Source organism: Macrobrachium rosenbergii, chromosome 5 (assembly GCF_040412425.1).
Source record: "Macrobrachium rosenbergii isolate ZJJX-2024 chromosome 5, ASM4041242v1, whole genome shotgun sequence".
Lineage (NCBI taxonomy): Eukaryota > Metazoa > Arthropoda > Malacostraca > Decapoda > Palaemonidae > Macrobrachium > Macrobrachium rosenbergii.
In genome coordinates, this window is record NC_089745.1 from 61,117,588 (window position 1) to 61,131,696 (window position 14,109).

The 14,109-nt window shown below is 41.7% G+C and overlaps 1 protein-coding gene across 1 annotated transcript in view; it reads right to left on the reverse strand.

The window, feature by feature from the left end:
• Positions 1-1,243: 1,243 nt before the first annotated feature.
• Positions 1,244-14,109, reverse strand: part of LOC136838847 (small ribosomal subunit protein mS37) — a 31,749-nt gene continuing 18,883 nt past the window's right edge. The window contains exon 4 of the mRNA XM_067104492.1: positions 1,244-1,518. Within this exon, the coding sequence (XP_066960593.1) occupies positions 1,402-1,518 (117 nt within the window). The 3' untranslated portion in view covers positions 1,244-1,401. The remainder of the gene's footprint in view (positions 1,519-14,109) is intronic.

Consider the following 14,109-nt stretch of genomic DNA (forward strand, 5'->3'; position numbering starts at 1 on the left):
AGTCTGAAGCTTAAACTATTTTAGGTGTAACCTTTGACTCGCATCTAACTTTTGAGAAACATCTAATGAAAGTTTCAGCAAATACTGCACCAAAGGAAGGTGTTGTTCATAAGGCCTCATGTACTTCTAACATTGATAAAATCAGTGCAGCCTGTTGTAGGTCATTTGTGCTTCCTTTACTAGAATATTGTTCTGCGGTGTGGATATAGTAAACCACCCGTATTCGCGGACTCATGTATTCACGGATTTCTCTGTGGAATGTATCTACCCATTATTTGCAGAAAATTCACCCATTCGTGGTATTTTTCACTCAGAAATATTCACTAATTACTTTTTGTGATAAAACTATTAAAATACTCAGGTATAAGCATTTTTAGAGGGTTTTTCTTATGTTTAAACTATTAAAATAGGCAGTTCTAATTGTTTTTAGAGGGGTTTTAAGTATTCGTGGACTTTAGCTATTCGAGGGGTGCGGTACACATCCCCCATGAATATGCGGCATTTACTTTATCTGCTTCTAGCAGAGAATTATATTTTTAAGTAGAGTGAGTCATGGTGGTAGGTTTCTGTTTCCTAACAGTAGCAATTATGACTTGGACCATCAACAGATGGTCTCTTGTTTGCCACTTTTTCATAAGTTGTATTTCAACAGAGATCTTTCACATTCACAACTGATCCCAGATCCTCTCTGTCTGCTGAGAGTAACAAGATTCGGTGAACAGCAGCACCAATATGCAGTAAACATGCCTCACTGTCAAACTTCTCAGTTTCAGAGGTCCTTTATTCCTCACACTGTTGGGCTGTGGAACAGCCTCCCAAAGGATGTCATGCAATTGGAGCTTCAGAAGTTCAAGTGAAGATGCAATGCATTACTACCCAAATACTATTCTCCTTGCATTTCGATAAAATTTTATCTGTTTATTAATTTTTTTTGTTTTTGTTTTAATGAGTGAGATCTCTTCTTCATGTATTTCCCTTTACCTCCTCTTACTTCTTCCTAATGAAAACCAAATTCTTTGGAAGCTTGAATTTCAAGTCAGTGGCCCCTGTGGGCTTGCTCCATAAAAATAGTTTTCATCTTCTGAATAATAATAATAATATAATATTAGGAAAAATACAAATGACTGTACTTGAAAAATTTGCAACATTCCCCTGAAAGATTGTTAAGCTGAAAGAATTTCATAGTGTAGTGTTACAAACTTTCTCAAGTCAAGTCAGTAGTTTTAAGGTACAAAAAAAAAAATTATACTGTACATCAAATTTTATTATAAATACATTATAAGTATACAGTATACTGTACTTGTTCATAAAGATATACAAGACAAATTAGTAAAATACAGTAGTCTAAATACTTAACACTGGCAATGACTGAATTATACTGGGTAACACTTGTGACAGACATTACTTGGGTTGAGGATATTTTTTTAACAAATGATTCAAGTGCTTATGGGATAAATTCTTTTCATAGGGTGTTAATTCACTTGTTCTATCTTGTAGTTTCTTCAGTCTTTCTGAATTCTGGAAAGAGGAAATTGAGGGGCAATTTACTTTGGGTACCATATGTTATTGGAGTAACTTCAGTATTGCTTGATTTGACAAGATAGGGCTTGTATCCACTATATAGAGTTCTGTTGATGGTCCTTCCATTGACAAATGAGCACAGGCAAACTACTTCAATGTCTCATATATCAAGGGTTTGAATATGATAGCAATATGAAGTTTTCATAACAAAACTAATATTGTAATACTTACCTGAACACCTGAATTAGCCATGGTTACCCACCAGCCCGAACTACATCCCCGTAACTTTTACCCATTAACTAGGTAATTAACTGTCAGCATTACCAACGCTTACAGGAAAATCTTGTCAAAATGAGTTACCTAAAACACCGTTGGCAACGCTGCTGCAAGTCCCAGCCCAGTGAGGCCGGGTTCCCCAATTGCGTAATTCACTAATCAAATTGAAGTGGGGAGGAGGGTGGGAATCATTCAGGTGTTCAGATAAGTATTCCAATATTAGTTTTATTATGAAAACTTCACATTGCAATACACTCCCTGAACACCTGAATTAGCCCGAGCAACAAAATTTTAAGGAGGTGGGATCAACCTAATTTCAGCCCGACCTGCCAAATGGGAAGGTAGGTACCTCATTATTCACCTACTCTGCCTATATGCATGTATCCTCACCCAGTTGACCACTTGGCAAGAGAGGATGCCTGTAGAGAGAGTACCCTCGACGTCAGTCTCAAGTCTCAGTCTGTCTGAGTCGAGCTACCTCTCATGTGGTATTCAAACCTCCTCATGGTTAGAGAGTAGCAAAAAACCAACCTACCATGTGGCTAATCACAGCCTCCCATCAGTAGCGGAGAACGACGAACCTCCCACGTGGCTAATCAAAACACTCTCATGTATGGAGGGGTATGATGAACCTCCCATGTGGCTAATCAAAGCACTCTAATGCACAGAGGGGTACGATGAACCTCCCATGTGGCTATTATAGCCTCGCATGTATGGAGGAGAAGTTGAATGTGCAGTCTCTTCGGGTTCTTCGGTGTATGTTGCAACCGATGTCTGTGCAGAAGGGGGTTTTGGAGAAAAGATCCTATCAACCTGGCTCAGCCTAGTTTTACTGTGCTAATGTCCTGCCTAATGCTCCCCTTATGGATCTTGATCAATGGAGAATTCCAAATTCCTAGACTAGCTTGAATACCTAACTTCCCACCCCCCAACCCTTATCATGCATTTGCAAGATCGTGTTGGCCGCCATGAAAGGACCCAGCGAGTAACCCTTCTCCGACAAAAATTGGATGTCCCTGAGGTAAAAGGTACTGAGGACCGACACCGACTTCCAAGTGGCCCCTTCTAAAATCGCTGACACCAAATAATTTCTAAGGAAGGCCAAAGATGATGCCATTCCTCTAATACTATGCGCCCTCGGACGCGCAAGCGAACTCGAAGGTTCCAAAGTTAATGAAGAGCCTTCTGATGCTTGCTAGATAAGCTCCCAAAGAAAGAAACTGATTGCGTTCTTGGAGATTGAATGCGAAGGGTCGCCTCCTACAAAGTCTTTTAAGGATGCGACCTTGAATGCCCTTGGCAAAGGATTCATTTCAGATTTGGACTTTGCCACGAATTCCGGTAGGTAAGAAAGAAAAATATCTTTCCCCGAGAAGGAGACTGTCCTGGATACCACCCGAATTTCTCCGATTCTCTTGGCCGTTGCCAGCGCAATTAAAAATAGAACTTTCTTAGTTAATTGCCTTAAGGGCAGAGACTCTAAAGGTTCGAAGGCTGCCGATCTTAAGAATTTCAACACTACCCCTTTATCCCATGAGGGGGCCTGAAGCGGAAGAATTGGGCACTCTATTTTAAAAAATCTTAACAGATCATGAAGAATCTTGCTGGTTGAGTTCCGGAAGGTGAAAGAGGAACGTACTGCTCAGCACTGACCCATACCCAGCAATTGTAAAGTTAGAAAGTCTTTTGTCTCTCCTTAAAAGTAGCAGGAAGTATGCTACTTTTGCAACTGACGGGCGCAAAATACAATGCCCTTATTCTCAGCACCATCCACGATACATTGCCCACCTGGCCTGGTATAACTTCCTGGATGAACTCCTTAAGCAGAAAGACAGTTGTCCAGCCACTGCTTTAAAGAGTCTCGCATGACGGGCCGCTCGCTGGACAGTCTCCACGCAGCTGGCTTCAGCACGCGGAGGTTCCAGTGGAAGTAGTGGAAGTGCGGCTGTTTGAGTAAATGTCCCCTCTCTGGGAGGAATACCGGAACTTCCATCAACAGGTCCAGGAGGTCCGGAAACCAAGGTCTCTGGGGCCAGAATGGGCAAACCAAGCTTATTTTTGCAGCTCCTGAGTTTTGCTAGGACTTCCTGTATCATCCCGAAGGGAGGAAATGCATAAACTTGTAAGATGTCCCAGGAGTGCAACATTGCGTCTGTCCCGCAGGACATGGAATCCGCTACTGAGGAGAAGTAGACTGGAAGGCAATGGTTCATCCTGGTGGCGAATAGGTCTACCATCGCTGGCCATCTCTTGAGCAGCAGTTGCACCTCGTCTTGCACTAATGTCCACTCCCCTCCGAGAACTTCCTGTGACCGACTCAGAGCGTCTGCCAAGACATTGAGCTTTCCCGATACGAATTGGGAAATGAGCAAAACTGTGTGTTCTTCGCACCAACGGAGAACTCTCTGTGCTACATCGTTCAACACCTGTGATCTTGTTCCCCCCTCCTTTTTGAGATACGATACTGCTGTAACGCTGTCACAGAACAATGCTATGGTCTTGTTGCTTACCTGTTCTGCAAAGCAACTTAAAGAGCCTCTTCGACTGCTCTTAATTCCCTGTAATTTATGGACTTCTCCCGATCCAGATCCCTCCAAAGGCCCTGAGCCTGAGATTCCTCTAGGGTTGCACCCCAACCCTGATCTGAGGCATCTGTGCACAGATGTACGTCTGGAAGGGGGAGTCCAATCTTCCGCCGGTGGTCAGATGATGTTCTTCTGACCACACGGAAGATCCTTCACGCAAGAATCGTCCCAGATTATTGACGTGTTCTCTTCTCGAAAGTCCCAGCAATTCCTGAGACACACCTGCAGAGAACGCATCCTGAGACGAGACCCTGGAACAAGAAGGGATAGGGAGGCCATCCGGCCCAGCAGGCTTTTCCATAAGCTCACAGGTTGAACTCTGTTTGACATGAAAGTTTCCAGCTGGCTTATAATCGCCAGAACCTGCTCCTTTGTCGGGAAAGCCCTCAAAAGACCGTGTCTGAATCGTCATTCCCAGGTACATCTTCACTTGAGTTGGAAACAGAGAACTCGTGTCAAAATTGATTCTTATGCCTAACTTCTGGCATAGGTTCAAAAGCAAATCCCTTGCCTGCATAGCCTCGCCTCTGACAAAGCTTGAACCAGCCAGTCGTCGAGGTATCTTCTCATTCGGAAGCCCCGACGATGCATGATGTCCGAAACAGGAGACATCACCCTCGTGAATACCTGAGGTGCTGTGGTCAGACCGAAGCAGAGGACTTTGAACTGAAATGTTCCAGTTGGACCCGAGAAACGAAGGAGCTTCCGAGATTCCTGATGAATCGGAACCTGGCGATAAGCGTCCTTGAGGTCCACTGAAATCATCCAATCTTCCCTCCGGACCGACCGCAGCACCGACTTGGAAGTTTCCATATGAAACTTCGTCGAGGCTACAAACTTGTTGAGACCCAAGAGATCTATGATAGGTCTCCAAGATCCTCCCACTTTGGGGGCCACGAAGATCCAGCTGTAGAACCCCAGAGAAGGGGGAGCGGGCTCTAAGGCTCCCTTCTCTAAAAGGGCTCGGATCTCTGCTGCCAAAGCTAACCCTCTGATGGAAGAAGGGGAGCAACTGGGAAGATGCACTGGTGAGTTGGATAGCAGAAGACGAGAGTGAAAAGGGACTCTGTAACCCTTCCTTAAGACCTCCACTACCCAACTCTCCATGCCCCACTCCTTTCAGATGTCCCAGAAAGGGGCAAAGCAACCTCCTACAGGTGCAGGCAAAGGAAATGTCTCCTATTTCCAAAAATCCTTCTTACGATTGGAAGGTTTTGGATCCGAGGCAGAACTGGAAAGCTTGGATGAAAAGTGTACTTTCTTAGGAGAACTTCCCGGAGACTTGGAGCGAGGGCGCTTCGAAGGAGAAGACATTCTAGACCCCTTCGGAGATCTGGCACTCTGCGCTGCAACCCTGATCATGGCCTGCTGCGACTCCACTGCTGAGGTTGACGACAAAGTTGACCATCGCCGAAACATCTTCCTCTCTAAACAAACTGCTGCTGAGTACCAATGGAGCCCTCAGCAGTGCCCTCTTGTGAATGTCAGGAAAATGAGGAGGCAGATGGTTTAGACAGAAGTCCCTCTTCTTCCCGAAGAACGTAGTACATCCTGCGGAAACATTCACCTGGTGTGCAAGCCCCATGGAAACCGACGTGATGAGGTTGTCCAAAAGAGTTGGGTCTGATGGAGTATATCCATCCTGTTTGAGGAACCCCATCAGACCGGATAGCATCCACATAGTGTGTGATAACTCCTCCAACTGGTTGCGGAAGGTGTCTTCCAAGATACTGGCTTCCCTGGCCGAAATAGATACTAGATGGTTCGATGATAGAACCCGAGAACCCGAGATAGAAGGGCCTCTACTGACTCGTTCAGCAGCACCCTAACACCTGCAGAAGGGTTACCAGCGACCCTATAGAAGCCCTTACAAATAGGAAGCAAGGCTGAATCCTGCTTACCTGATCCTATCAAGGATGCCAACCTATTGTCAGCCCTCTCAAAGCCTGCTCGACCCTGCCAAACCAGACTAGATTCTTTGTTGACTGTGCTACCACCGGTTTTGTTGCATAAAGCAACTCAAACATAGCTTGGTTATGCTGTATCGGCTCCTCCGGAGCCTTGGACTATGGACACAGCAAGTGGATAAAGTCCAACATCCGTCTGTACTCAGACTCACTGGCCGAAGGAAAACTAGCCTCCGGTATCTGATCTAACTCTTCACAGGAAATGAGACAGGCTGACCCCTAGCAAACGTTGAACCTGATGATCCAGAACACGACACACCTGGATGCGCAAGAAAGACCCCTGACGAATCAGTCCCGCACATATTGGGAGTCACCGAAATAGGCTGCACAAACCCCGCACCCTCCAAAGATGATGATGCAACACCTGGGTTGGTCACACATGGGCGGACAACGCCCACTCCTGAGAGCGGAGAGACCGCAACACCTGCACCACGCAAACCTGGATGTAGCAGAGTCACATGAGACTGGGAATCTGGAACAGAAGGTCCCCTACTTAAAGAAGAAGGCCAAAATATGGTCCAAGTCATTATCTAATTTCAATAAAGTCAGTATACGGGGGTCTGGCTAATAACCAAAAGTTCGGCTGAAGCAGGAAACATCCATGCAGCAAGGCAAACAGAAAGCAATTGGGGAACCTGGCCTTGCTTGGCTGGGACTTGCAGCAGCATTGCCAATGGTGTTTCAGGTAACTCATTTTGACAAGACTTTCCTGTAAGTGTTGGTAATGCTGACAGTTAATTACCCAATTAATGGGTAAAAGTTATGGGGGTGTAGTTCGGGTTGGTGGGTAACCAGGGCTAATTCAGGTGTTCAGGGAGTGTATTGCAATATGCAAAGCTAAAGCTACACTCCAAAGACTGTTAGTTAGTCAGTACTATCCAGATCTATCATAGTTTACAGCAGGTACTGGAGAATAAAGTGCCCTGGAAGTAAATGCAAAGCACTTACATGTTTCATAGGTACAAACTTCTTTTGTTCCTATGTGAATACAAACTATCGCCTTTTATATCAGAGTATCTTAAAGCAATAAGGTAGTAAACCAGAAGGGGGGGAAGAGTGTCCCTCACTTGCTGATCTTGGCACACCCTTTCCTTTTGGGCTTTAGTGGAATAAAGATGTGCTGCACTCTTCTGTCTGACTGCCAGTTGAAAGCTTGGAGTAGATGAGTATTTTGCTCATTGCCTTTTCCCTCTGTGTTACTATGTTCTCTTGTTCTGTTTCTTGTCGTTTACTAGAATAAATAAAAAAATAAGAATGACGACACTGCGAGGGACACAGCTGCCCTTGTGGGTCCATGTCACCTGTAAAGACAGAGCCTCCTCTGTGCTTCTTGCAAAGGGGAAAGTCTTGCTCTAGGGCTTCTTCTTGCAAGGAAAGTATTGATTGGGGTTCATTCCAGTGGATTAGGTTTGAGAAGAGGAGGAAGAAAATAAGGCACACGCCAGTTCTTTGGGGAGGGAACACTCCTTGGGGAATGCCTCCGAACCTTTCTAGTTCCTTCTTAGCCCCATCTGCCATCCTTCTTCTTCTATAAGTGCTACTCTACATACAAGGAAGGATAATACTTAAGCCAAAAAATGCCTGGCTACAGCCTTTTACCTGAGGATGTAGCAACTTTTGATGAAGGAACTCCATCAACAGCTGATCATGGCTTTCATGATCCTGGTATCCATATGAAGATGTCTTCCTTGGATTACTTTTGGAAGATATGCCCTACCTTGAACATTCCAGATAATCCATCTTTTGCCTCTTTCCTGGATAACTGGTGGAGAAGAGGGCCTTAATAACTCAAGTCCTCAGAAGAGGAAGTTCCTGATGGGTCTACAGCTGTTTTGGCTTCACTGGCCACTTTGAAGGAAAGGATCCTATAAAAATGGTTCTCCCAGAAGTGGATCCTTTGTGGATAAAACTTCAGCTCAGGTTCCTGCACTTGGTCTTCAAGACCTAAATTTCATAATCAATCAATCAATCAAACAGCCATGAAGCCTGTAAGGTGAGGGTGACCAGTAGGGCAAACAGCCATGAAGTCTGTAAGGTGACAGTGACCAGTAAGGAGGAAAGGAGGAAGCACTACCATTGCTCTCCCTCTTCTCCTTGTCATAGTCATCAAACTGTCTTCCTTCTCATTCCCAAAATCTTTCCCATGTAACCGCAAGAAGGGGAAGTCCAAGGCCTCATGTAAGAAGTCCAGGGGAGCTACTTCTCTGAGGTCTCCCCGCTCCAGAAGTAGCAAAGGTACATGATCCACAGCACTTACTCACTTAGACCCAGGGTCTGCTCACACCTCATCTCACCATGAGCACTCAGGCTCACACCAAGATGAGGTTGCAGCAACAAGCTCACTCGCTTTGCTCACCCATAGTTGGATGATCAGAGGAAGGCAGGTGTGAGGGACAACCCTTCTCACCTTGATTCCTCGGGGCCACACAGGTAGGGTTTGCATAACCAACCCACTCGCCCTGCTTGGGCCTGGTCTACGGATTAGGTTTGCACTGGTGACAGGGAAGGTGGTTCTTCTTGGTCTTCTACAGGAGACTTAGGAGGGAATCTGTACTCGAAACATTCACACTATCCGAAATGTGCGTGATCTGAGTATTCTTTTGCCACAGAGAAGTCTCTTTTGACTTATTCCACCTCTCACATGCATGGCTTGCCACGTGCCCAGAGAGGCGTAGGAGGACTGGTGCAAGGGATCGTTCCTCTCCTCTGAGTTCTTTTTTGGCGGCTACTTGGTATCAAAGCAGAGGGCCAGCGGTGCCAAAGTCAGAATGGGGTTCTTCTCTCTGGTGAGAGGCTTGTCTGTTCAGCATGGGAATGGGAACGCCTTAGGGAGCGAAGTTCTGGCTTGTCTCCTTTGGCTGAAGGAGCAGCAGCTTGTGCCTTAGGGGATCTGATGGGACTGGAAGGTTCAAATTCTCCTGAACCCCTGCAAACTGAGATGGAGCAGCAGGTTTTGCAGATTATTTTGCTCATTCCTAAGCAGAATACCCTGAGGAAGGCAACTATGGCTTCGTACCTGTCGATAGCCTTGTCAACAAAGATAACCTTCAGCTCTACTCCAGAGGTGTGACCCTTGGTCCAGTTGCCATAGCCACAGTTGGCATGTGGTATTTTGGAGGAGGTGAATGCCCTGATCTACTTTCATGCCAGAGGCTACTCTTTTGGCACTGGATGTGTCAGTCTGTGGGCTGACAAAAGACCTGTAGAAGAGATTATGTCAGGCAAGTGCCGTCTTCACTGCAGATGAGGCACCTGCTTTGGAGATGTCTATCATCACCTTGTAGACTGTTTTGCTGACTGGGACTGATCTCCTCAGTCACTTACATGTCTCATCCATGACATGGAACTGATCTCCTATGTCATGCATCTTTTTTTTCAGGTTAAGCAACTCATCATAGATATTACATTTCCCTCGTCACTCTAAGGACCTTTTGTCTATATTCTAGCAACATTTATTTCCAGCTTACAGGATAACTTCAGGATAGAGTATACACCTTCAGTAACCAACAGAATGGCATGTAAGAATGGGGTCTCTCTTGATGGAGATGAAGTACAAAAGCTTTCGTTTGGAGGAGATACTGGTATTAGTGGACCTGAACTATCACAGTTCTGATAGCAACTGCAGCAAGTGTGGGAATGTTTATGGTATGTACCATAAATATAGACAATCCTGCTTAAGGTGATTTTATGATTTCAGGTGTGACACGCTCAGTGTTGGGTTGAGCAGCTCGACTTTGAAAAATGTTCCTGCATTATGAATCAGAAAATGACTGAGGAGGACCACTGGAGATTCTTTTAGTGAAAACCGATGCTTTGAGACTTTTACATACGAAAAACAAGTAATTTTCTACAGAATGCAAATCAATGTTTGATTTCTTTTGAGGTTTTCTCAGATGAATTTTTTTATTACATGGTTACAGAAACCAACAGAAATGCCCAGGATTTTCTCAACAAAAATCACATTAAGCCAAATTCATGTTACAATCAATGGTTCTCAAAAACCACACACGAAATTAAAATTCTTAAAGCTTTGAAGCTTCTTATGGGAATTATTCATAAGCCCTCTACAAAAAGTTGCTAGTTAACATTATTATATGGTGATGCCTAGTTTTCCTGCTATTATGGACCGAGACAGATTTTGTGACATATTACGTTTATGGAACTTTGCAAGTGAATCTGAGGACAGACATGATCACTTACAAAATACGAACCCCTTCCTAAAGTTACTAGAAACCTCTTGCAGTGATAAATATTCTCCTTCAGGGAATCTAAGTTTAGATGAATATTATTCTGTAAGGAAGGCTACTGTTTTGACAGTACACAAAGAGCAAGCACTGAAGGTTTCAAATGATCTTCAAAGTGGTTACTGGAAATTTCATTGCTGTGCAGTGTCGAATACACACAGAGAAAATGTTATATATTGATGACTTAAAAATGCGCGTGTGTGTGTGTGTGTGTGGCTGTCAGCCTGTTGCAAGATTTTTTTAGGTAAAGGCCACCATGTATTCACTGATAACTATTACAAATCACTATAACTTTATCGGTTTTTAAAAGAAAACAAAAATTGTAGCCCACAGACTGATGCTACAGGCACTATTTGCTGCAATAGGAATGGTTTGCTGTTTAAAGTAAAAGGTGTAAAAATTGCAAAAGGGGCAAGGTATGCATTTAAAACTACCTACTATCTTGTTACACTGTATGCATTTAAAACCACCTACTATCTTAAACTTTTGTATTCAGACCAGAAAAATGTAAGCATTCTTTCAAATGCACATTCTAATACAGGTAGTGCTCAAGTTACGATAATTCGTCTTATGATAATTCGAGTTTATGATGGGGTTACCAATTAATGCCGATGCGACAATATATAGAAAATATTTTTAAATTTCGCACGGGCACCAGCAACAGCGTACAATCAGGCAGCAAGAGAGACCAACTTAAAATAGACCAACTTCTTTTCCTCCATCTCTTTATTCCATCTTCTAGTTAAAAAAGTAAGAGAACAATAAAAGTATTGTTGGTAACCTTATACTCTTGCGAAAATGTGTACAGCCATGAACAACCGAATGAGAAACTGTTGTTTTGCAAATAACTGATCGGATAACAACTGTCTTGCTTGTATTTCAACCATCATATGGTTACACAATTGCCGTAGTTATGTTAAAAATGACGTTAAGCACAATAGGACTGATACATTTTTACATTACTGTATACCCTTATATTGCTTTGGAGAAAAGATCGGCAAGGAAATATACTGCTACAGTAAATTTAAGCCGCAAGTTGTAGCTGAAGCTGAGAAAACAATGTTCTAGCTGCTAATAACTATAAATTGTCATGCACTGGCAACATGGATGAAACTTGACTGTAAATAAAATTGGAGAGAAAGTATTTTAGTCAAAACTACCAGGCATGAAAGAACACATATTACTGCTGTTTTCATGCTGATAAAAGATAAATACATAAAACTTGTATTATGATGATGAAATCAAGAGAAAATAGTGAACAGAATCTTGATTTTTTTTCACACAAAACAAACATGTCCTAAAACGGCCAGCCACCAACGTCATCTATTAACAAAAAATAGCTAAATTAATTTCTCAACGAGACATATTTAAGTTATATTTCAACTTAAAAACACTTCGTATAACGAAAAACATCCCTGTCCCATATAAATAAAGTATCTAGAGATTCATTTACGGTAACTAGAAGCAAGAAAAGCACTCTGAACCGAGTTAAATGAAGCGAAATAAACACCACGTGATCGATTCCCAAACCAAAACATTTGATCGCAACTTATAATGCAAAAGCAATATGAGAATATATACAATTGGATACAGTGTAGTAAAGCATAACTTTTAAAAAATCCATGGAAAAGATGCACATTCGTTATTTTGATGTTTGTATAATACGGTGTTAACCCTTAAACGCCGAGCCTCTATTTACAAAAACGTCTCCCGTATGCCGGCGGCGTTCGGGAGTAAGCGCCAAAGCGGAAAAAAAGTTTTTTTCAAAAAATCACAGCACGCTTAGTTTCTAGGATTAAGAGTTCATTTTGGCTCCTTTTTTTGTCATTGCCTGAAGTTTAGTATGCAACCATCAGAAATGAAAAAAATATCATTATCATATATAAATATTGAAATATATGACAGAGCAAAAAAAATGTTTCATATATAATTTTATACAAATCGCACTGTGAGCAAAACGGTTGAAGCTAACGGATTATTTTTTTTTTTTTGTATTGTACACTAAATTGCGATGATTTTGGTATATAACAAATTGTAAAACGATCAAAGCAACACAGAGAAAATATTATCACAATATGATGCATGAATCCGTAACGCGAGGACGTAAAAAAGTTTTTTTAAAAAATTCACCATAAATCGAAATATTGTGCTAGAGACTTCCCGTTTGTTGAAAAATGAAGCTAATTGATTGAATATTACTAGACTGTAAGTGGTTTAGCTTACAATTACAGTTTTCGACCATTTCAGTCGAGTTAAAGTTGACCGAAGGTCGAATTTTTTCTATTTATTGTAATTTATATGAAAATATTTCAAAACTGATAAAAGCTACACCCATGAGTTACTTTCTGTTGTATTCTACATGAAATTGCGCACATTTTCATATATAAAACTTTATGTAATGACTAATATAAAACGGTGCAAACATTACGACAACGTGACGAAAGAATTTCTGAGATGTTCAGCAGAGTTACCACGCGGACGTAAGGAAAATGTTTTTTTCAAAAATTCACCATAAATGGAAATATTGTGCTAGAGACTTCCAATTTATTTCAAAATAAAGGTAAATGATTGAATATTACTAGAATGTAAGAGTTTTAGCTTACAATTGCGTTTTTTCGACCATTTCGGTCGAAAGTTAAAGTTGACCGAAGGTTGAAATTTTGGCAGTTATCGTGATTTATGTGAAAATATTTCAAAAGTGATAAAACTACAACCATGAATTATTTTCTGTTGTATTCTACATGAAATTGCACACATTTTCATATATAAAAGTTTATGTAACGACTAATGTAAAACGATGCAAACATTACGATTAACGTGACAAAAGAATTTCTGAGATGTTCGCCGAGTTACCGCGCAGACATAAGGAAAAAGTTTTTTTTTCTAGAAATTCACCATAAATCGAAATATTGTGTTAGAGACTTCCAGTTTGTTGCAAAATGAAGGTACATGATTGAATATTACTATAATGTAACAGTTTTAGCTTATAACTGCGTTTTTTACCATTTTGGTCGAGTTAAAGTTGACCGAAGGTTGAAATTTTGGCAGTTATCGTGATTTATATGAAAATATTTCAAAACTGATAAAAGCTACAACCATGAGTTATTTTCTGTTGTATTCTACATGAAATTGCGCACATTTCCATATATAAAACTTTATGTAACGACCAATATAAAACGGTGCAAACATTACGACAACGGATTTAAAGAATTTCAAAACGGACGTAAGGAAAAAGTTTTTTCACAAATTCATCATAAATCGAAATATTGTGCTAGAGACTTCACTTTGTTGCAAAATGAAGGTAAATGATTGAATATTACTAGAATGTAAGAGTTTTAGTTTACAATTGCGTTTTTTTTACCATTTCGGCGAGTCAAAGTTGACTGAAGGTTGAAATTTTGGCAGTTATCGTAGATTTATATGAAAATATTTCCAAACTGATAAAAGCTGCAACCATGGGTTGTATTTTGTTGTATTTTACATGAAATTGCACACATTTTCATATATAAAACTTTA